Raw genomic sequence first — 25,252 nt, forward strand, 5'->3', positions numbered from 1 at the left:
GAATCTATTTGCAAATCATGGTGAAAAATAAGTATTTGGTCAAAACCAAAAGTTCATCTCAATCTTTGTTATGTCCCCTTTGTGGCAAATAACGGAGACCAAACATTTTCTGTAACTCTTCACTCTTCGTTTGGTGTAAAGAAATCAACTGTGGGAGCAATTATTAGAAAATGGAAAACATACAAGACCACTGATAATCTCCCTCGATCTGGGGCTCTATGCAAGATCTCACCCTGTGGCGTCAAAATGATAACAAGAACGGTGAGCAAAAATCCCAGAACCACACGGGGGGACCTAGTGAATGACCTACAGAAAGCTGGGACCACAGTAACAAAGGCTACTATCAGTAACACAATGCGCCGCTAGGGACTCAAATCCTGCAGTGCCAGACGTGTCCCCCTGCTGAAGCCAGTACACGTCCAGGCCCGTCTGCGGTTCGCTAGAGAGCATTTGGATGATCCAGAAGAGGGCTGAGAGAATGTGGAACGGTCAGATGAAACCAAAATAGAACTTTTTGGTAGAAACACAGGTTCTCGTGTTTGGAGGAGAAAGAATACTGAATTGCATCCGAAGAACACCATTCCCACACTAAAGCATGGGGGTGGAAACATCGTGCTTTTGGGCTGTTTTTCTGCAAAAAGGGACCAGGACGACTGAACTGTGTAAAGGAAAGAATGAATGGGGCCATGTATCAAGAGATTTTGAATGAAAATCTCCTTCCATCAGCAAGGGCATTGAAGATGAGACGTGGCTGGGTCTTTCAGCATGACAATGATCCCAAACACACACCCAGGGCAACAAAGGAGTGGCTTCGTAAGAAGCATTTCAAGGTCCTAGAGTGGGCTCGCCAGTCTTCAGATCTCAACCCCATAGAAAATCTGTAGAGAGAGTTGAAAGTCCGTGTTGCCCAACGACAGCCCCAAAACATCACTGCTCTAGAGGAGAGCTGCATGGAGGAATGGGCTAAAATACCAGCAACAGTGTGTAAAAAGCTTGTGAAGAGTTTGGTCTCCGTTATTGCCAACAAAGGGTACATAACAAAGTATTGAGATGAACTTTTGGTATTGACCAAACACTTATTTTCCACCATGATTTGCAAATAAATTCTTTGAAAATCGAACAATGGGATTTTCTGTTCTTTTTGTTTTTTTTTCCACATTCTGTCTCTCATGGTTGAGGTTTACCCATGTTGACAATTACAGGGCTCTCTAATATTTTCAAGTGGGAGAACTTGCACAATTAGTGGTTGACTAAATACTTATTTGCCCCACTGTATTCCTATAGGGGTTGTGTGAGTGTGAGCATGTGTGTGTGTGTTGGGGGTGAGTCAAGTTATCAGCCAATCAAACGCGAGTTTAAGGGGTGGGGGGGATGGAACGGCGCATTCAGCAAGTGAAAAGGGTAAATTTAAGTTTGAACACAATAAAAATAATTCACTTAATAATGGTAGGGTCAATTCTTTCTTTACAAAATATGGGAAGACAAGACAATTTGAATTACCTGTACAATTGAACTCAAAAACACTAATGCCTATAAGGTTGCTTAAAGGTTAGTGGGGGCAAATTGAACATCCCGAAAAGTTGGTAGTGTTGTCTCTACCGTCCCTATGTTGTGCTTTTTATTTATTTATTATTATTTATTTCTTTATTTTTTATGAGGGCGGGGGTGGGGTGCGCTAAAGCGTTTGCAAAATCCGTTGAGCAAAGTAATAATTTTTCAAAGGTACAATTACATTAGACAAAGAAATCTTGAGCTGTGACGAGTTTTGCATTTTTCATAAACGTGAAAACCCTAAAACATATCCACAACTAAAATATTTCCTGAAGAAACAAATGAATCCCAAATTAAAAAGAATTATTTATTATTTTCTTCCAATGGTTCTATCTAGGTCAAAAAGAAATAACTAATTTATGAGTCTCAGCTTCTTTTTTCGATTGCCAATTAAAAAGAGAATGCATGGATTATTCATAAACCACCCATTTACTTTAAATGCTGTATCACTGAGCGGAAGCCAGACGTTCTACGTCACCGTGACGTCATCTGAACAAAATCATAAAAACCTCCATACGCGCTTCACCTAATTTCTGACCGGAATTACTCGACCCGAGATACGAAGTCGACACGGGCAAGTACGTCCTATCATTAAAAAAATCATTTGAACTTTATCATCACAATATGATGCAGCACGTATACCTTGCAGGAAAAAATGTGAAACGACTTTACTTCCACGTTGTATTGAATTTTAAAATGATGAGTGAATGTATTCAATGCAAACATATTGTGTGCACCTTTTATGCATGTACGAAACCTCAGCGCATTGCATGACAGCACCGTGTCAAGAATCACGTGGGTCTGACATACGACGTTTGGAGGTCAACCGACGCACAACAATAGTTTTCACGTCGACGTTATCACTGCGTCTAGCAGTAGCATGACTCGTCCAACCTTACTGTTTTTAATTTGGTTTAAGCGCTAGATGGTGTTTTCATGTAAATATTAACTAAAAACCAGAAGCCCCTGTTCCTCTAACTCTATATTCCTTTCTGGTGCCTATCACAGTTGACTTTCATCAAATTCACACTCATATTCCCACCTATGGGCAATATGAGAATATACAATGAACCTTGCATTTTTGGAAGAATGTGGCATGAAGCCAAAAGGAAGTCCATGCATGCCTTAGGAAAACTTGCAAACATCCACCATGCAGGACTGTCAACCTTCTACCCAGAACCGTGGTGGATGTGTTTACTACTTATTCATCCTATTGTGACAGAAAATGAGATGGACTCAATTTTTTTGACCAAATCATAAAGCATTAGTCGTACTCGTTAATTGATTAAAAAAAAAAAACTAGAAACCCAATATCACACATTATTTATTATGTATTCAATGTCACTGTGGAAAGTTGACTGGGTTACTGATAACCTACTCGTAGCACACTATCAGCATAAACGGATTTTAAGGGGGGCAGCTCCCCCCTGTGGCCGAAAAGTGTCATTGCATGTAATTGACTTTCCTTTTATATATAAAAGTTGTAAAGCAATAAAACTGCAACAAAAATGAATGAAATGAACAAAAAAATATATTTTTATAATGTGTCCAAATTATTTTTCGAACAGATCATGTGACTAGCAACTTAGACGGTCATTTGCTTTGCATATAATCCCCCCCCCCCCCCCCCCCCCAAGAAAAAAAAAATGAGGGGAGAGCAATTTTATTTTTCAAATGATTTTTTTCTTTGATTGAAAATATTTCTTTTTTTTTGAGTGAAGCAACTTTTTGGGGATTAAATGATTTAGACACAAATGTCCTACCCATAATACGGCCAAAACTCAAAAAGAATTGCTTCAATCAAAACTTTTTCGATACAAGTGTTCAAATATAAATTTTTCAATCTCAAATATTTTTTCGCATTCAAAAACTTTGATTGAAGTGAATTTTCTTTTTGTAAATATATATTTTAAACAACTTATTTTTTGATTGAATAATAAAGAAAATATGTACTAGCCAAAATGTGTCCCGAACACAAATCAACATTACTTCAATCAAAAAAGTGTCAATCAAAAAAAAAAAAAAAAAAAAAAAAACTAAAACTTTTTAAAATCAAAGAACAATAGCTTTCACAAGCATTTTTTGAGTTTCAAATGTATTTTTGCATTCATTTTGCATTTTGCATTCAAACACATTATTTTTGCTTGAAACGACTTTTTGGGGTTGAAAATATACAGTATATTTTGATTGAAGCGACTTTTTTTTTTTTTTTTTTTTTTTTTTTTACTGAAGCAATTTTTTTTTGATTGAATAATAAAGACACAAATCTACCTCCATATGGCTCCGCCCAGGGGATACAATTTTTGACTGGGGTAACTATATTGGCACGACACTTGCGGGCGTACCATATTCAATGAAAAAGTATTGCCTAAGCAGCCTGATTTAGAATTCCTCTCAAGAATGATGGGAAACAAAAAAAAAAAAAAACGCTCATAGTCAACTTATTTTATAAATATTCTTGTTAATTTTATTGCTGACTCTGCGTTTTGGGGTCATCAACATGTGTTGCCCCCCTGCCCCAAAACGCCGCCTATGACTATCAGGTGTATATGAGCCTTGATAACTCACACAGAAAGTTAATCATCTCTGACACACTGGTGACACAATTCAGTTAATGTTCGCCAAAGATGTCAATGTAAGAGTGGGAGACATTTTTGTTTGGCAATTTGACTGATACATACAGTACCATAAATTATATTATATACACAGTGAGGAAAATAAGTATTTGAACACCCTGCGATATTTGAAGTTCTCTGACTTAGAAATGATGGAGGGTTTGAAATTTTCATGTTAGGTGCTTGTCCACTGCGGGAGACAATCTAAAAAAAATCCATAAATCACAGTGTATGATTTTTTTTAAATTCAATTTACTTGTATTATACTGTACAATTGTCCAAAACTTCTTATTAAAAAAAAAAAAAATAAGTATAATGTTTTAAATGTGTAAAAAAGTGACTAAAGATTTTACACCACATTTTAAACACTGTGTGGCGCTAAATGTGAGAAAATGTTTGTCTTAATTTTCAGCATGTACTGCTTTACAAACGGTGCCCCATAAGTCACGACCCATTGTCAATGCTCTAACTGAGGGAAGGAGGTGATTACCCAAAATCTCTCAATATACTGTCCTGGTCATCCTCTCCTGAATAAAGTGCAGTTGTCCAGTCGCATGTGCAGAAAAACACCCCCATAGCTTGATTCTATCACCCCCATGCTTCACAGCAGGGATGGTGTTCTTAGGATAGTACTCATCATTCTTCTTCCTCCAAACACTATGAGTGGAATTAAGACCAAAAAGTTCTATTTTGATCTCATATCACCACATGACGTTCTCCCATGACTCCTCTGGATCATCCAAATGGTCAATGGCTAACTTAAAACGGGCCTGAAAATGTGCTGGTTTAAGCAGGGTAAACTTTTGTGCCATGTATGATTTTAAACCATGGCATCTTGGTGTACTGCCAATAGTAACCTTGGAAATGGTGGTCCCAGGCCCTTTCAGGTCATTGACCAGCTCTTCATGTGTACTTCTTGGCTGATTCCTCACTATTCTTAGGATCGTTGACTTCCTATGAGGTAGATATTGCATTGAGCCCCAGTCCAATGGAGATTGACAGTCATGTTTAGCTTCTTCAATTTTCAAATAATTGCTCCGACAATGGATCTTATTTCACCAAGCTGCTGGGCAATTGCCCCATAACTCTTCACAGCCTTGTAGAGGTCTACAATTATGTCTCTGCTGTCCTTGGACAGCTCTTTGGGGTGTATGGAGTGCACAGGTGTTTATATGCAGCTAACCGCCTCAAACACGTCAAAAGGTCGGACTCAAAAAGTCCACCTTCACTTCATTTATTTAGGAGAATAAGTGGAGTGGAGGTGAACCTTTTAAAAGCGTCTAACAGGTCTTTGAGGCTCACAATTTTATTGCCTGGTATACCAGACTCAGCGCTGTTCCAGCGGCGGATCAAATTCCGAGGGCAGAGCAAGCCACAGTAAACAGACAGCGGAGTGGACCAATCAGCAACGGGCAGACGTGACGTTGTTAAAGCGACAAGTAATTAGCGTGAGCGGAGAATGGAGGTGTTTATTCAACATGGCTAGCGCGAGCCATGTTGACTGTTGTCAATGACTTGTGTCGATGTGTTTTTGGTAATTTAAAACTGGTTTTACTGCGGATTGGAACATATTCTCGGCTCTCCCGTTCGCCATCTGTGTGACTTTCGGCGCGCAAGAGTGACGTTACTAGTTAAGAACACGTCACGCAAATAAACGAATCTGATTGGACGGTTGATTTTGTACTTGTTCGAGAGGCCGTTAATGGGCTGGGTCCCAGACTATTTCTCGCAGTGTTACAGGGAGAATAGTCTGGCGGTGCCAGGCAAACAATTCTAGCTAATAGGCAGGTGTTCAAATACTTATTTTCAGTAGTGTAGTATAAATAAAATGTTAAAAAATCATACACTGTGATTCCTGGATTTTTTTGTCTAGATTGTCTCTCACAGTGGACAAGGACCGACCATGAAAATTTCTAACCCGCCCATTATTTCTAAGCGGGAGAACTTGCAAAATCGCAGGGGGCTCAAATACTTCTTTTCCTCATTGTACATACTGTACAGTACAGGATTTTGTCAACTGCCATTCATTTGCAGTCTGTTATGGAGCTGTGAACGTCTGCTCTGGAGGTTGTCTGAGTGTTTGCAGAAGACCTCAAATTAATGAATATTCACCCCAGAAAGGTTTAGAATTGCCGATCAGCTTTTACACGATGGTTGCTACGCAAGCGCTCCACTTTTTACAAAGAGCTCCACAACTCACTTGGATTTAAAGTTATAAATGGAATAACTTATCAAGTTGTATAGTTCAAATCAAAGTCAAGTGGACACTTATTTTTGGGGGGATTTAGCAAGTCCTTAAATTCTTGATTACGTCAGTCCCCGCTTTTTGCCACATACTATTTTCATTATGTGTTGCAATATAAGATGTACAACTGAATGTTCTATACAAGAAAATTTGTTGACAAGAATTGATATTTTCGAAAAGGATAGATGGATAACAAACTGGGCCTCAGGGAAGAATGAATGATAATCCCAGTGGCCTCAGTGATGTTTTCTTTGCTTGGCTACTTGATTGATCCCGTAGGATGCTGATGCTAAAGGACCAGTGAGTGATGTAAGGATGTTGCAAAAACAAAGTCTGCCTCAGAGGGCAGTCATTAATGAGCTAGTGGACACAGTGATTTTCTCTATTGGGAGAAACAAAGTCGACAAACAAGACAACAATCAGTAGGTCATCATTAGTTATTCCCAAAGGCTGAGCGTTTGTTTTTTTGTACATGTTGGATAAAGAAAATCTGTCAACATAATGATGAATCAGTTTGGTAATATAACAGAAAGTAGGTTCAGACATCACATTTGATATGATATGATGAATACCAAGACATTTTTATTATGACATGAAACATTTTCATTTTGGACTTCAGCTTGTACTCAAAAGGGTACAGCAGCACGCAGTTCAAGGTCTGTGGACAATCTGCCAAAACTAGGTTCATTTTGGCCCTTGTAATGCGAGCCCAAAAAGATCAGCATCCTTACTCTTTGTTGTGACACAGGCTTGCCTCTGGTCCAGTTGTGAGTTCTCCTTGATAAAAAAGGAAGTATTTAAAAATGGGTGAGGAACACCATCCTGTTTTACTGGTGCATGGTCATCGAGCAAAGCTGATATGCTTAATGTGATGGACTGAAAAATAATATAAACTGCTGGCCAAAAGTATTGGCACCCCTGCAATTCTGTCTGATAATGCTCAATTTCTCCCAGAAAATGATTGTGATTACAAATGGTAGCCTTGGTAGTAATATATTCATTGGTTTTGCTTGCTATGATAAAAGTGTTAAATAAAAAAATCATTATCATTTTACCCAAAACTCCAAAAATGGGCCGGACAAAAGTATTGGCACCCTTTAAAACATCAAGTAATGCTTCTCGAATTTGTGTAATGAACAGCAACTTCTACTTACCCGTTGCACCTAACAGGTGGTGGCAATAACTAAATCACACTTGCAGCCAGTTAAAATGGATTAAAGTTTACTCAACCTCTGTCCTGTTTCCTTGTGTGTACTACGTTGAGCATAGAGAAAACAAAGACGATCAAAGAACTGTCTGAGAACTTGAGAAGCAAAATTGTGAGTAAGCATGGGCAATCTCAAGGCTACAAGTCCATATCCAAAGACCTGAATGTTCTTGTGTCTACCGTGCGCAGTGTCATCAATAAGTGTAAAGCCCATGGCACTTTGGCTAACCTCCCTAGATGTGGATGGAAAGGAAAAATTGACGAGAGATTTCAACGAAAGATTATGCGGATGGTGGATAAAGAACATCCAAACAAGTTCAAGCTATCCTGCAATCTGAGGGTACAACACTGTCAACCCATACCATCTGACGGCATCTGAATGAAAAGGGACTCTATGGTAGGATACCCAGGAAGACCCCACTTCTGACCCAGAGACATAAAAAAACCAAGGCTGGAGTTTGCCAAAACTTACCTGAGAAAGCCAAAAACGTTTTGTTCTCTGGTCAGATGAGACAAAAGTAGAACTTTTTGGGAAAATGCTTCAACATAGTTTACAGGAGAAAAAAAGTGAGTCCTTTAAAGAAAAGAACACTGTCCCCACAGTCATACATGGTGGAGGTTCCCTGATGTTTTGGGGTTGCTTTGCTACCTCTGGCACTGGACGGCTTGACCCTGTGCTTGGCATTATGAAGTCTGAAGACTACCAACAAATTTTGCAGAATAATGGAAGACCGAGTGTGGGAAAGCTGAGTCTCCCTCAGAGGTCATGGGTCTTCCAGCAGGACAATGACTCAAAACACGCTTCAAAAAGCACTAGAAAATGGTTTGAGAGAAAGCACTGGAGACTTCTAAAGTGGCCACCAATGAGTCCAGACCTGAATCTCATAGAACACTAGTGGGGAGATCTGAAAATGTCAGTTTGGAGAAGGCACCCTTCAAATCTCAGAGACTTGGAGCAGTTTGCCAAAGAATGGTCTAAAATTCTAGCAGAGCATTTTAAAAAACTGATTGATGGATACCAGAAGCGGTTGTTCGCAGTTATTTAGTCTAAAGGTTGTGCTACCAATTATTCGGCTGAGGGTGCCAATACTTTTGTCCGGCTCATTTTTGGAGTTTTGTGTAAAATGATAATGATTTATTTATTTATTTATTTATTAAATTATTATTCTCTTTTGTGTTTTTACAATGGAAGCAAAATTAATGAAGATATTCCTACTAAAGCATTTGTTATTGCAATCATTTTCTGGGAGAAATTGAGCATTAGCTGACAGAATTGAAGGGGTGCCAATACTTTTGGCCAGCAGAGTAGATGTGGACTAGGATCGCGCCATTTTTCAGAGGATCAGAATCAGGTGAAAAGGATGTTTTTTGTTTTTTTTTAAGTTTATTGATATTTTTTTGCTTCATGCTCGGACAGCCTCTCACTCTCCCTCCTGCTGCTTTTCTTGGGCCATGTCTACACGTAGCAGTGTATTTGGCAAAAAGAATAACTTTTTCTATTGTTTGGCCTTTCATCCACACATACACGGGTTCTTGAAAACTAAGCTCAGAGCGAGTGAAGATTTTTGCGTTTTGCGTCGAATTTTGCGTTTGTGGCGCCCTCATTTGGACACTGATAACCAAAGATTTAACTGTGAAAATGTAACTAACTGCGACAAACTTTGTCCCTACGTCACACACGAGTAATGTTTACACTTGGAGTAAATTAGACAGATTCCTTTTTGATTCCATTCATTTACAAACTCTTGCAGTGCTTCATATTGAAGACCACATGCGAAGGATGGGGTATTCGGGACAATTATTTTTCGGCCATTGTTATGAATGTACTTAAAAAGGAAGCTTTTTTTTTTTTTTCTACAAACGTGCTCGTGTAACAATATTTTTTTCTCGACATATTACGGCAGGTTTAAAAAAAAAAAAAAAAAAAAAAACCTGCTAGGTGTAGACATAGCCTTTGTCAGGAGTGCTCTGGAGTTCGCTAATTAAAGTTAACGATGATTGACAGGTTTATAGCTTTGATCTTGCCAGAGAGGCTTGGTAGCTCTATGATCAAAGTTGCAAATGTATCAACCATTGTTTAGCTTGTTACACACTAGTGGTAGTGTGCTGTTACAACTCACTCACAAACATCTCGTTTAGTTGAGTGAAATCCAGCGCCCACTACGGCCCTTTGAGGACCGGTTTGACACCAGTGTGGTATGGTTCAAGATTCAGGGGTGCACACTGTAAATCGACATGGAAAGTTTGTGTGTGTGTGTGTGCGTGTGTGTGTGTATATATATATATGGCAGAAAACACAGACAAGACTGAAAAAGCAGTTTCTGCTCTTGCACTCCTCTTCAAAAGAAACTGCTTTATTTTAAGCCAAAAGAACTGTTTTGTTTGATTGATCAATATGTCTATATGCTGCCATAGCAGATTCATGGCGCATTAAGCCCTCAAACTATTTTTAATTTGTCCGTCTTACCCTGGAAACCCCCGTTTACAGACGTCGCGCAACCGTTTTTTTTTCAACCCAGCCATAAAAAGAAGGGAAGTAATTATATTTCTTATTCAAAATGTCTGTCATTTTTATCTTAGAATAATTAATTGATGTCTAATATTTCATTAAAAAAAAAAAAAAAGACTTTTAAACAAATTACGTCACAATGAAAAAAATGGTGTCTGTATAAAAGTCACGGATATTTACCTCATGACTATCGCTTAGTTGTATATTTTTTGTTACTGTCGCATTTTCCCCGAATGTTAGGTGATAATCGATCCAAACAAAGAAAAATTGGATAAAACGTTTAAAAGGGTAAATATATGAAAAAGAACATCTCAACCACTCCTTGATGTCTGCGATTCCTGCATCGCGACCCTTGTTATATTACAATGTTTCACCCATAAAATCCACAAAACATCCAGCTGTGGCCATTCACAGCTGTGTCTTGACACTCAGTGATACATGCTACATGAAGTTTTTGGATCGAAACATAGTCAGTACGTGATAATATCTCGTTAAAGTCATGGCGTCGGTAATTCTGCTCTCGTGTGCTCTCACCTCCAGATTGGGTTTTGTTTTTAAAAAAAAAAAATTTTTTTTTTTTAAATACCCTCCTGTTCCAAATTTTTCTTCCCCCAGAAAATTGACATTTTAAGCTTTCTAATGATGTATCACACATGCATATCGGACAATTATGAAGTTGGCCGAATTGGGGGTCTCAGAGCAGAACTTCAAGTCACCTGAGTGTTTTCCGCCATATATAAACGTTTATTCTATTGTCTGTTTCCAGCTAGTCAGTCAGTTTTTTGAGCACTCTTTCTTTCATGAACGCGTCACACGGGAGGGAGAGCATGGTTACTCTCTGTTTTACAAGCATTCGCTGAGTTACGATTGAAATAAATCTTGACAAAACGACAAAGAAAGTCTAACGTCGTTGCTTGTGATGTTACAATCGTTGCGCACTCACCACTTGGAAAAAAATACAAATATGTTGTGGTTTCGCGTATATTTCCTGGAAGTGGAAACCACAAACGTAGACGACCAGAGTGAAGTGTGCGTAACAGTGGCCGAGACAGGCGGAGCCTCTCTCAGCGTCAGTTTCATGAGTCTCGCTCTCCTGGAAGTGGTGACAATTTGACAGTCCAAAAAGTCACGAAAGTGAAAGCGATATGCGCTTGTGTGACTTCGGGTACCACGCGGTTCCCTTTCGTCATTTATTTTCCTCTATGCATTTTTTATATAACCTCACAATGTTACTGGTCGCGCATGTCCAAGTAGATGAAAAAAACACTCGTACTGGCTCTGATTTTAGTCGCAAAATGTCAAAATTTGGTCGCAATCTGGAGCCCTGGTTCAGTCTCATAAAAGACCTAGATAACATTTAAAAAATCAGGTAAAAAATATGTATATTAAGGGTGTAACGGTACACAAAAATCTCAGTTCGGTACGTACCTCGGTTTTGAGGTCACGGTTCGGTTCATTTTCGGTACAGTAAGAAAACAAAATGCAAAATATAAATGTGCTAGTTGTTTATTACACACTTTTGTGCTTTCAACAATAGAAACAGTAGCCTATACAAAGCTAGAAATCTGCTCAAAAAGTTGCGGGTATTTATAGATAATCCAACAACAATTTGCTTTTCAGACCCCACGTATTGGTCAGCTTTCTTTCTGAAAGAAAGAAGAAAAAAGAAGTCCTGTGCTAAAGAGAAAAGCAATCCCAATGACAAAGATTTTAACATGTATTTTACAAATGAAATGCCTTAATGATTTTTTTTTCTTATGAACGGTTTTCAAAAGCTATATTGGTGGATTTTCTCGTTATTTTATTATGTGTTTGTATTTTACAAATGAGATGTAGTATTCATTTATATTGTATATTTTATGTTGTATAACTTTAGTTCCTATGTGAATATTAGTTCCTACTTGTTTTGTTGTGGTAGGAGGGTTTTGTATCGAACACGGGGCCGTGATGGTTATTATTACTATAGACCCTACCCACCGACGTCATAAAACCACGTGCTCGCTGTATGGTTCCGCCCACTTGTCCGTCATTTTGTCTCTGTATTAGCATTGGTTTCAATTGATCGAGGAATTTAAAATGCATTTCATGGAAGACCCGGTGCTTTCTGATGCCGTAAACTCACTGAATGTGTTGCATAAAAGGCGTTATGTGGAAAAGCTTCGTTCTATACAGTCGCCAGATCCATATTTGATGCCCAAATCGATGTTTTTCGACCCACTGTCTTCGCCCTGTCTGCCTGACATCTGCTACGCTGATATTTACAATTATCTTGTCCACACAAAATCAGCATATTCTCACGAAAATTTGAAAAACACTTTAAGAGCTTGGAGGATTATAAATACTTCGTTGCTGGTTGGGTGAAACATGTCCTCGGCCACAAAAATTCGGCAGGAATCTAGTGCTTGGAAAGGTGAGTTACGAAATTTTCAATTCAAAATCTTTTGTTATTGCTAACATCCACTGTCAAGTCTAATGTATTTCATGTCGTTTGTCAATGGAGTTAAGGCTTTTAATGTTTATATGGTTTAGCGATAGCACTCTCACTACATACATACGTGTATGTTGTCGGCGATTAGCCTAGCAATGATCTTAATTGTGGTTATTTGTCAGCCCCGTAGACGAGGCCAGTTTCTTTCACTTGGTACCAGCTAAATATTATTCAAAAAATAACGATGGTGGAAGAAAGGGAAGTCACAAACATCTTGATTTTGAAACTATGTCGTACTATGTCGTATGTTGTCGGCGATTAGCCTCACAATGATCTTAATTGTGGTTATTTGTCAGCCCCGTAGACGAAGCCAGTTTCTTTCACTTGGTACCAGCTAAATATTATTCAAAAAATAACGATGGTGGAAGAAAGGGAAGTCACAAACATCTTGAATTTGAAACTATGTCGTACTACGTCGTATGTTGTCGGCGATTAGCCTCGCAATGATCTTAATTGTGGTTATTTGTCAGCCCAAAACCCTCTAAGTATATCTTAAATGCATCTTACCGGATATAAAATGACTACTACATAGTCTGTGGTGATTTTTTGGTGCCCAGTTTTCACGTCGAATTGCAGCCGTCCATTTTGCTCTCCTCTTTGGATCCCTCGGAATACAGTAAAACTTCAAGTCTCTCCTTCCATCTTCTCTGTTAGTGCAACCAACAGCCACACACGCCTTCACCATTTTGATTATTAATGTTAAGGAGCAGAAAAACACGCCGTAAATAGGAGAAATGTACGTAGCCGTAACAGGTTAACACTATGTTTTGACGGACAAGTGGGCGGTACCATTCAGGAGAGTGGAGTTGTGACGTCACGTGGGTAGGGTCTATAGCAGAGAAGACAACTGTAAATCAACAAAGACAAGTCAACTGTGCCCCGATCTACCACTCAAGAGATCTGATGGACTCAAAAAGTGGGTTACGATTGCATATTAGTTTGAAAATCAACCGGATCCGCCGTATTTTTACACAAGTGATTTCCGGTCTGCTAGCTAGTAGTATTAATGCAGGAGGGCCGCGTCTCGCGTCAAATAATAAACTCTGCCGTTCTTTTCGCGTGCATCGCGTTGAGCTGCTTCTTGGACGCTTCTAACACGCGGCCTCACTGCGACTGGTGTGCATTGGCTTATTGACTTTAACGGCTGCCTTTCACTGCATTCTCGCGGTGGCCACGTTGCCGTGCCATTGACGTTTCTTACTGTCCTACCGTGTTGGTCCTCATTATAGTAGAGAAGACGGAGTGAAGATAATCTACATAAAGTAACTGCAACCCGATCGACTCACAGCCTCGAAAAGTAAGTGTTACATTACGTCAGAAACTCATTCCGTACGTCTCCGTTCCGAACCGAGCACCAAGTACCGAAACAGTCCAATACGAATACATGTACCATTACACCCTTAATGTACAGTGCCTTGCAAAAGTATTCGGCCCCCTTGAACCTTGCAACCTTTCGCCACATTTCAGGCTTCAAACATAAAGATATAAAATTTTATTTTTTTGTCAAGATTCAACAACAAGTGGGACACAATCGTGAAGTGGAACAAAATTTATTGGATAATTTAAACTTTTTTAACAAATAAAAAACTGAAAAGTGGGGCGTGCAATATTATTTGGCCCCCTTGCGTTAATACTTTGTAGCGCCACCTTTTGCTCCAATTACAGCTGCAAGTCGCTTGGGGTATGTTTCTATCAGTTTTGCACATCGAGAGACTGACATTCTTGCCCGTTCTTCCTTGCAAAACAGCTCGAGCTCAGTGAGGTTGGATGGAGAGTGTTTGTGAACAGCAGTCTTCAGCTCTTTCCACAGATTCTCGATTGGATTCAGGTCTGGACTTTGACTTGGCCATTCTAACACCTGGATACGTTTATTTTTGAACCATTCCATTGTAGATTTGGCTTTATGTTTTGGATCATTGTCCTGTTGGAAGATAAATCTCCGTCCCAGTCTCAGGTCTTGTGCAGATACCAACAGGTTTTCTTCCAGAATGTTCCTGTATTTGGCTGCATCCATCTTCCCGTCAATTTTAACCATCTTCCCTGTCCCTGCTGAAGAAAAGCAGGCCCAAACCATGATGCTGACACCACCATGTTTGACAGTGGGGATGGTGTGTTCAGGGTGATGAGCTGTGTTGCTTTTACGCCAAACATATCGTTTTGCATTGTGGCCAAAAAGTTCAATTTTGGTTTCATCTGACCAGAGCACCTTCTTCCACATGTTTGGTGTGTCTCCCAGGTGGCTTTTTGGCAAACTTTAAACGAGACTTTTTATGGATATCTTTGAGAAATGGCTTTCTTCTTGCCACTCTTCCATAAAGGCCAGATTTGTGCAGTGTACGACTGATTGTTGTCCTTTGGACAGACTTTCCCACCTCAGCTGTAGATCTCTGCAGTTCATCCAGAGTGATCACGGGCCTCTTGGCTGCATCTCTGATCAGTTTTCTCCTTGTTTGAGAAGAAAGTTTGGAAGGACGGCCGGGTCTTGGTAGATTTGCAGTGGACTGATGCTCCTTCCATTTCAATATGATGGCTTGCACAGTGCTCCTTGAGATGTTTAAAGCTTGGGAAATCTTTTTGTATCCAAATCCTGCTTTAAACTTCTCCACAACAGTATCTCGGACCTGCCTGGTGTGTTCCTTGGTTTTCATAATGCTCTCTGCACTTTAAACAGAACCCTGAGACTATCACAGAGCAGGTGCATTTATACGGAGACTTGATTACACACAGGTGGATTCTATTTATCATCATCGGTCATTTAGGACAACATTGGATCATTCAGAGATCCTCACTGAACTTCTGGAGTGACTTTGCTGCACTGAAAGTAAAGGGGCCGAATAATATTGCACAATATTTTCATTTGTTAAAAAAGTTTAAATTATCCAATAAATGTTGTTCCACTTCACGATTGTGTCCCACTTGTTGTTGATTCTTGACAAAAAAATTAAATTTCATATCTTTATGTTTGAAGCCTGAAATGTGGCGAAAGGTTGCAAGATTCAAGGGGGCCGAATACTTTTGCAAGGCACTGTATATACATGCGTAAATATTATTATCGTGATGGTTTTGGAGAAACAATATTGTCTTAAAGTGATCCTCTAGTTTTAAGACAAGTAATTCTTAAAAGATACATCTTAGTATGAGTTATAATAATTTGACATTAAATCCCTCTTAATGTTTTCGTTTTAATAAAATTTGTAAAATTATTTTAACTGATTGTTCGCCATGGTTGTTGACGTCGCAGTGCTGTGACGTCACAAATCCCGCTGCCGGACTTCTCTCGACTTCAGCGTGTCATTCATTAGCAACATCTCGTCAGTTCGTCCCTTCCAATTTGAACCAGAGCGGAAAAGTGAAGAGCAGGACAGCACTGTCGGTCGTTCACAAGACGAGCAGCAAAGGAGAAATGCAGAGCAAGAAATACCTGATGAGGCAAGAGTTGGGCTAAACTTCTGGTGTACTTGCGGCAAGTGCATCTCGATGACAACGGAGCGAGAGAGCGTATGTTGTCGAGAACTCAGGTTTTTGTCAGCAGATCTTCAAGGTGAGTTATTGCGTCATCAAACTCATTCCAATATAATTGTGTAGATTGTTCGCATCCAGAGCTGTCGTATGCTTTACATAGAGTACAGGCCAAAACACATTGGCATTCGTGCCTTTTTATTTTCTTGACCATTGACATTATAAACTCTCACTGAAGGCAATAAAACTATGAATGTGTGGCGAGCTAGGGAAGGATGCGGAGTATCAAACCACGGAGCTAATCCGCGTTGTTTTATTGACATTTAGGCTGCAAGAAATAGCAATGTCTGTCTGGCATGCGACCCGCGGAAGGTAACAGTTATTTCCAGCTGTTCCATTCACAAAGTACCCCCCCCAACCACACAACGTGCCAACATAATTTCCGCCGGTGAATTCTGTTATAACTTGCTACAAATGCACACGTGTGTATTGTGTACTTAGAAAAAAGGTGAAATAACTAAAAACGTGTGATATTCTAGTATCTTCAAAGTAGCCACCCTTTTCTCTGATTACTGTTTGGCACTCTTGCCATTCTCGCGATGAGCTTTCAGAGGGAGTCCCCAAAAATGGATTTTGACTTCACATGTATGCCATTCCGGCGATGAGAATTTATTGCTTTATCAATGGGGTTGGGACATTTGTGTTGCATTGAATGAATTGCATTGGACGTGCTTTGATCAGTTTGAGTGGCAGCATCACTCATATTAGCTGAATACTGAACACACACTGCCTGATGAACTGACAGTAGAGGTGAATTATTAGCTTCCTCTGTGACTAGCGGTACACCCGAAGGTTCGCCTCCCGCTGTAGCGACAGGAGCGGCTTGGGTGCTTAAGAGGGCGGCCAGAGTGTCTCGTCCGTCTCGCTTCATTGCGCGCATTTCACTCGATATCCGAGCAGGCTGAGGCTTCTTGTGCGGGAAAATAGTTGCAACAGCATTTGGTTTTAGTCTGCGATTATATCTAGCCGCTCCGATGAGATCTTTCATTAGTTGTCATCTACTAAAATCCTCAAACGCGGTAGGAGAAAAATGGCGACAACAAAGCCCTGGTTGTTTGGGAAGATTTGCTTGTCTACAGGCATTTTCCCAAACCTTTCTCCTCTTCTTGTCAACAGGAAATTTGTGGAGACTCGCATCACTCTCCTTGTTTCCATTTGACTCGAAATTGCATCCATAAGCAGCACATCGTGGCATTTTACTTCGCGAGTTAAGCCAGTAATACACAGTTGTTGTACACACGGCTACACGATTGGAAAAATATCATCTACGTCATCACTCCGCGCCCGCAGAACATGGCGCCAACTATCGGTCAAAATATGCACTAAATATTATAAAATATTTCCATTGATTTAACATTTTATGTGTTTCTAACGACATATTTTAATACAAGAGAACAATTGTGATTTATTAGAGCCTACATGTCTTTAAAATCGAGGATCACTTTAAAACTTTAATCTCCTGGAATTTGATGAGATGAAGGTTTACTGTTCACGTATTGATTGAACAATCTTCTGCATACACTGCATATCATGCAGGCAAACGGGTTTATATTGTCCCAGTTTATTTCGTAAAGATGGTCAAGCCATAGTGCATGCACATAGCAGATTGTGCAGGCAGTGCAGATTCTGTATTGACATGCATTTTGAAGGGATATCTAAGGCACCACTTTGGCTAGGTTCAAACCACATAACAATTGGCGTGCCCTTTCAGACAGCCTTTTCCATTGAGCCCGTTCAAGTATTACGCATGTGCACTACCTCAAATCCAACACACGCTGAACAAACTGATCAGTATGCGCAGTCCCATCAAAACTGAGGAAAGGAAAATTCAACCAAAATGGGTGAACACAACGCGTGTAAGGTAGAATTCTAGGTTGTAACGGAACATTAGTTCTCAAATATACTACAGTATAGGATTAGTTGGCTAAGGGTAGTTCCAGTATCTAGGAGAGTTGTATATATTACTTAACAACGTTGTTCGGAGGTATCCAAGTGATTCAAGACATTCCTCAGCTTTCTGAGGATTTGAAGCTGACACAGGGAGGGAGCAGAATGCTGATGACCAATGGAAGGCTTTAATCAAGGTGATCATCAGCTCAATGTCTTCTTACTTCTTTCAATGTATCGATTGCTCACAGGCACTTTGTGCCCATCAAGGAGGACTCTTGGACCAGGAGCTCCATGATCAATTAAACATGCATAATTGTCCTGATGGAACAGTGGTGCAAGTCTTGGCAGCTATGTAGAGGTTGATAGCTTTTCTCTTCCTGAGGCAACAGATTTTTTTGGGCTTGCCTACATGGTATCTAGTGATGCAAGTAAAAAAACATCATAATATATATATTTTTTTGGGGGGGGGGTACTCCTCTCAATATATCAGTAGTGAGTGCTGTCAGTGACTGTTCAGTGCAGATATAACTTTCTTAACCTGACGCTTTGAACCTCAGGCAAATTTATCCCTGAGGGCGTCAAACTGACACCATCTTCAACCTGGCAAAGGCAGGTGAAGGAAAAACTGGTCACCTATGCTTAATGATGGCTTCCCTAGCTTGAAAAAAGGACTAAATATCGCTTTCACTTCGGGCAGGATCAACCCTGAATGGTTGAACACAATGAGAGTGTAAGGTGGATTTCTGGGTTGTTAACATGTCATCAGTCATCAAATATACTTTAAGTCGAATAGTAGTTCCAGGGTATTGGAGAGTTGTTTATATCACTTAATGACATTGTTCAAAGTTTTTACAAGTGGTTAAAGTCGCTATGTCAGCGTCCTGAGGATTTGAAAGTGAACTAAGGGAGGGAAAGAGGGAGGGAGGAGAACGCCTTCGTAACCGGACAACCAATCACATGCTGTCATCATGCTGACCATCAACTGGATGTCTTCTTATATCTTTCGTTGTATCTACTACTCACAAGCACTTAATCAACATCCAGGAGCAGGCTTGGACCAGGAGCTTCGTGATTAATTTACCGCACATCATATTTTCCCCATTTGGTTGCCATGATGGAACAGAATGGAACAGTCATGCTGAGTCTTGGTGGCTATGTAGAGGTTGAAAAATACGGATATGTGTACTTTCTGTTTTTGTTGCCACTATTTGTTGTTATTCTCTGTTCTAACAGCATTATAATTTTTCTTGTCTGGATTCACAGGAACCTTCATGAGCCCATGTACATTTTCATTGCAGCTTTATCCTTAAACTCGATTTTGCTCTCTACACCTATCTACCCTAAGATTTTAGTGGATGTGTTGTCTCATGAGCAGAGCATTTCTTACTCTGGCTGTATGACCCTGACATTTCTTTTTTACAGTATAATATCTTCTGATTTTCTCTTGTTGTTAGCCATGGCCTATGACAGGTATGTGTCAATCTGCAGGCCTCTACAATATTCCTCTCTCATTGGCACAACCACTGTCATCATTTTCTTGGCTTTTGCCTGGTTAATGCCTGCATTTCAGTTGTCTGTGACGATAGTTCTGCAGTCCAAACAAAAAATCTGTCACACCACTTTGGAGGGATTTTATTGCAATGTTAAAATGCTTAAGATTCACTGTACAGCACCAATTTATGTGATGGTGTGGTCTTTTTTTAATTTAACAAGCCTTACTTTCATGCCTATGCTGTTGATCCTCGTCACGTACATTAAGATATTCATAACCATCCATAATAGCCATGGAGAAGTCCGAAAAAAAGCCCTAGATACGTGTTTACCTCACGTGACTGTTTTAATCATAAACTTCAGTTTGCTGTCCATTGACACAACTATCGCGTTTCTGGGGGCAGTGCTTCCAAAAAGGGTTTCACTAATTATAAATTTGCAAGTGCTTGTGTACAATCCTCTTTGTAATCCAATCATGTATGGTTTGAAGATGAAAGAAATCCGGAAGCACATCAAGAGAATGTTGTTGTTTTGGAAGGATGAGTAATTAGGTAGAAAGAAAATATTTTCAATTTGTGCATTTGTAAATATGCCTGAAAACATGTATCTGTGCTGGTGTTTGCTTTTTCTGTGCATTTAAACCTGTGTGCCTTTGTGTTTTTGTGTGTCTTGTGCCAGTTTAACTATGCTATTTTCAAATAATTTTATGAAAACAATGAATTTGCGTGATTTGTTTGTATGGAATCTGGGTAGCATTAAATCATTAATCATCTATGTTATTAATTTTCTTATGTTATATAATACGATGTGCACAATATAATACATAGTATATAATGCACAATGTTACCCTCCTCCCTGTTTCACCCGGTCTCAGAATTGGTACCAAGTACATTTTTATGAATGATTTGCTGTAATTGTTTCGGGATACTGCATGAAAAGAAAAATATGAAGCCCTAAATAATTGTTTGGAGAATTATGTGGGTAAGGTCAGATACTGTACATAAGATCCACTGACATACAGCATTTGAGTCAACAGTAGTGCACTAGCTCATAAAACGAAGGTGCTGTTGTCACCCTGTCTAGATCCAGTGACAATGCAAGATGAGGGTGTGCCATCTTAAAAGGGGAAGCCAGCGAACATTGTCATTGATTGCAAAGGTTTCACGCCCACACCAGTGCAAAACCCCTATCAAATAAAAAAAATTAAAAAATAAAGACCCACATAATAAAGCACATGACATATACACAACTCAACAACCAAAACACAGTATTTGTTAAGCATGATACATTTATTAACGCTATCAAACCATTGAAAGGTGCATAATAATAAAATATGTGCACGAGAATATTAATTTAACATCACAAACATTAATAAAATATTGTAGAAATAATAAAGAAAGCGTGGAAGATTCTACTTGTGACTAGTTGTCTCAAATGTGTTGACCACTAGAGGGGTTCCTGTTAGAGACCACAGGAGAAAAACTTTTGGGGCTCATGTGCAGGTGTGCATACATCTACAGTGGTTTGAAAAAGTATCTGAACCTTTTGAAATACAGTATATCACATTTCTGCATTAAATCATCATCAAATGTGAGCTGATCTTTGTCAAAATCACGCAGATGTAAAAAGTGTCTGCTTTAACTAAAACCCAAACATTTATAGATTCATATTTTAAATGAGGATAGCACGCAAACAATGACAGAAGGGCGAAAAAATAAGTGAACCCTCTGCCTAATAAGACTTAAAAAGTAATAGAAACCAATTTTTACCAAACAATTTAAGTTAGGTGTGTGCCCAATCACTTGCCACGTTTACATGGAGCCAAATATTCCAATTACAATCGGTTTAGATGTTCAAACCGAATAAATGTGTTCCATATAAACACCTCATTCGGAATGAACAGGCCCAAACCAAATGGAATTTCATTCCGATTCACAGGGGTGGAATATTCCTTTTCCCAAACCGATTAGAAGTAAAATTATATCATGTAAACAGGGAAGCGGAATGGTGTCTGGTTGCGTTCTTTCTGCACATGCTCCGTACTGACGTGGTGACGTCACTTGGTGACGTAAGTAACGGCTTCCAAGCACAGCGCACCTAATTGGAGTCCGGCGGAAAGATTGTATTTAATTCAAACTTTAAAAGAATTGAATATAATTGCTCGCTTAAACAGGTGTAAAACGAGGAACAGTGAACTATTTAAAAAAGTTCACGAGAGGTTACACGAAGCCTGAATAGACCGGCGCGTTGACCAGATTAGAAATGGTGGAAAACGCTGACAACCGGCTACTACAAGGCAAAAGAGCAAAACAGCAGAAGCGGATATGACCCCACAAACACAACAAGTGGGTTAAAGTTAAAACAGCAGCACTCTGACGATCGATCTCCATGTTTTGCAACGTGATGCTTTGTTTTGATTAATCTGCGCATGTCAGACGGCAGTTGTCAAACGTCCTTTCGGAATAAAGGCAGACACATGTAAACGCTGGATCGGAATAGATGAAGTGACATGTAAACAGCTGATCTGAAATTTCCATTCGGAATGATTTGAATCGGTATGAATAAAAGTCAGCATGTAAACGTGGCTATTGATGAGTGGTTTAAAGCTGCCCTGGCCACTATAAAACACACACCTGGGAAGAATTTGATTGATTGATTGATTGAATTTATTTCAAAAACATTCATCACATTGTGGATATACAAGAATACAAACAAAACATGAGACTAAAAAGAGTAGGAAAAAAAAAAAAAATCATTCATCAGCATGAATCAGACAAAACTAATACAATTCACAACAGTTCAATAATGCCGAAAGAACAATGGTTGGCATTGCTCAACATTTTCTCAACATAAATACTATGATTCATTTCTATAATTACAGAAAACAAGATCTATGTATTTTCTCTTAAACACGCTCAAATTAGCACTTTTCTTTAGGTCCTCAGTAAGTTTGTTCCACAAGTCCATACCACAAATTGAAGGACAAAAGCTCTTTTTTGTTGTACGCTGAAATTGCTTTTTGAAGTTTAACTCCCCTCTCAGATTGTACCTCCCCTTGTCTATTTGAAAACAAATTGTATATTCCAGGTAATGCATTTTTCCGTGCCTTAAACATGATTATGGCTGTTTTGAATTTGACTAGATCCAGGAATTTTAACTGCTTGGATTCCAGAACAATCTATTTGTATGTTCAAGCTAGTTGGCTCTGTGCACTATTCTTCTTGCCTTTTTTTGAAGTACCACAAGTGACTGTAAATTTCTGGCATATGTATTGCCCCAAACCTCAACACAGTAGCTGAGGTATGGCATTACTAATGAAGGGAACAAGATATGGTGTGCTTTATAATTTAAAAAGGGTTTCGTTTTGTTCAGTAGTCCAACACTCTTTGCCATTTTTTTTTTTTTTTATATTCTTTATTTGTGACTTCTAATTCAACTGTTCATCCAGTATTACACCTAAAAATTTAGACTGTTACTCACTCAATTTCGCTATTATTTATTATTCTTTTCTTCAGTTTTTGTCTTATTTCCAAATAAAATACATTGTTTTTTCCATATTTATTGTTAATTTGTTTAGCCTGAACCAGTGATTCAGATATGTTAATTCAGTCTTTTTTTTTTTTTTTTTTTTTAATCTTTATTTTATCAGGCAGTCTCATTAAGATTAATATCTCTTTTACAAGAGAGGCCTGAGCACAAAGAAACATTCACAAATATCAAACAACACAAAATACACGAACTGAAACTGTTACAATAATCAGTAAAAACATCAGACACAAGAGATTTAAAATCACCAAGATGAATGATTGACTGTAGTTTAAGAGTAGTTTGCAATTCGTTCCATTTAAGAGGAGCATAGTAGCTAAAGCCAGTTCTGCCAACATTAGTGCGTGTGAATGGAATGTTTACAGTTAAGTTGTTGGATGATCGTGTTTTGTCGTTACTGGATTTGAATGACAGGAGAGATGTGAGGTAGTTAGGAAGTTTGCACAGTAAAGCCTTATAGATGAATAACATGATGTGGATATTTCTTCTTGACTGTAGTGAGGACCAACCAACGTTTTGATCAAGGGTACAATGATGAGTGTAGAAATTGTTATTGGTGATGAAACGTAGTGCACTCTGATAGACCGGGTTTAACTGTTGAAGAGTTGATGGAGCCGCATGGTAGTACAGGATGTCTCCATAATCAAGAACAGAATCAAAAGAAGATAATACAATGGTTTTTCGGTTAGAAGTTGACAGACAGCCTTTGATTCTGTAGAGGAAGCTAAGTTTAAATTTAAGTTTACGGATTAGATGATGAAAATGAGTTTTGAATGATAAATTACTGTCAATCCCAATTTCTTAGTATTAGTATGAATCAGTGGGAGTAATTTGAGTACCATTTAGGGATTTGATTCCGGGTAAGTCATTGTCAGTAATGGTGGAAGCGGAGAAAACCATGTATTTCGTTTTTTCAGCATTTAAAACTGATCTGTGATTATGATGAGATATTTGTAAACAATCAAAAGCAGTCTGTAAATGAGTCAGAGCTAGAGCTGGGGAAGAACCGGGCGCATATAGAATACAATCATCAGCAAAAAAATGGACATTACAATTTTGATCAGGAAGAATAATATTATGAATTTATAACGTAAAAAGGAGTGGTCCAAGGACAGACTCCTGCGGCACCCCATTTTTAATAGTAAGTGGACTTGATTGAACACCGTCAGCAGCAACAGTTTGTATTCTGTCTGTACGGTAGGACTTAAACTAGTTGAGGGCATTAACATCTAATGTGCATTGGCTTATTGACTTTAACGGCCACGTTTCACTGCGTTCTCGCGGTGGCCACGTTGTCGCGCTATTGACGTTTCTTACTGTCCTACCGTGTTGGTCCTCATTATAATAGAGAAGACGGAGTAATTATAATCTACACAAAGAAACTGTAACCCGATCAACTCACAGCCTCGAAAAGTGTTACATTACGTCAGAAACTCGTTCGGTACGTCTCCGTTCCGAACCGAGCACCAAGTGCCGAAACGGTTCAATACGAATACATGTACCGTTACACCCTTAAAGTGCCTGTGACACGAAAAAGCATGCTTATTTCATAAGACACGCGGTATTTTATGCCCCTGAATGATATGGACCGCTTGGATGTGTGTGTGGAAGCGATCGCTATATTTATTTAGTTTTTTGAATCCCGCGCCATGAAAATGAGTGACTTCCGGCTTCGGTCTTGCATTGAGGAGGAGGGCGCTGTGACGTGTACGGTAGAAGACGTTCTCTTCACTATACAGTGTAATGTTGTGTATGAGGACGAAGGATTCAGCTGATTTTGCGGATTAATACTTTTATTTTTTGCATCACGCCAGCCAAACGGCTGCAGAAAAATCATTCTGTATGCGGGAGAGGCGTATGCGCCTTTTTGGAGTTTCAAAAGGTTCCCATTCACTGTGGATATTTACTGTGGGACCATTGGACTTACAAGGAAGTGAGTAAACATCTTGTTTTGTATTATGTCAAATACGAATACAGTGATTACAAAGTAAACACTATAAAATTCCTTTAAATAAAGGACTACTTACGTTTGATCATTGATAGGCATGTAAAAAGCTATCCTCATGCTCATTAGCAGTTAGCTGTTAGCACGTTAGCTGCACAACAATTCCAGCCACCCTCCTCCAGGGAACGAACTGTAAATTGCTCTCCGCCGGGCGGTTTGCCGATCCGCAAAGAAACTCGACAACCG

At 39.2% G+C, this 25,252-nt stretch overlaps 3 protein-coding genes across 3 annotated transcripts in view; 2 read left to right on the forward strand and 1 right to left on the reverse strand.

Annotated features, from left to right (window-relative positions):
• Nucleotides 1-25,252, reverse strand: part of sspo (SCO-spondin) — a 267,780-nt gene that overhangs the window by 161,588 nt on the left and 80,940 nt on the right. The window lies entirely within an intron of this gene.
• The window catches only part of aoc1 (amine oxidase copper containing 1), a 98,728-nt gene continuing 75,489 nt past the window's right edge, over nt 2,014-25,252 (forward strand). Inside the window, exon 1 of the mRNA XM_057823939.1 lies at nt 2,014-2,129. The gene's annotated coding sequence lies outside the window, so the exon portion shown is untranslated. The remainder of the gene's footprint in view (nt 2,130-25,252) is intronic.
• Nucleotides 18,958-21,008, forward strand: LOC130908483 (olfactory receptor 142-like). The gene has a single exon (XM_057823940.1). It carries the CDS (start codon nt 19,136-19,138, stop codon nt 20,060-20,062), a length of 927 nt encoding a protein of 308 aa, XP_057679923.1. The 5' UTR covers nt 18,958-19,135; the 3' UTR covers nt 20,063-21,008.

This window comes from Corythoichthys intestinalis, chromosome 20 (genome assembly GCF_030265065.1).
Source record: "Corythoichthys intestinalis isolate RoL2023-P3 chromosome 20, ASM3026506v1, whole genome shotgun sequence".
In the NCBI taxonomy this organism is placed as follows: domain Eukaryota; kingdom Metazoa; phylum Chordata; class Actinopteri; order Syngnathiformes; family Syngnathidae; genus Corythoichthys; species Corythoichthys intestinalis.

Excerpts from the sequence above, each read along its gene's own strand:
- LOC130908483 (XM_057823940.1), top strand. The coding sequence starts at position 19,136 with ATGATGGAACAGAATGGAACAGTCATGCTGAGTCTTGGTGGCTATGTA.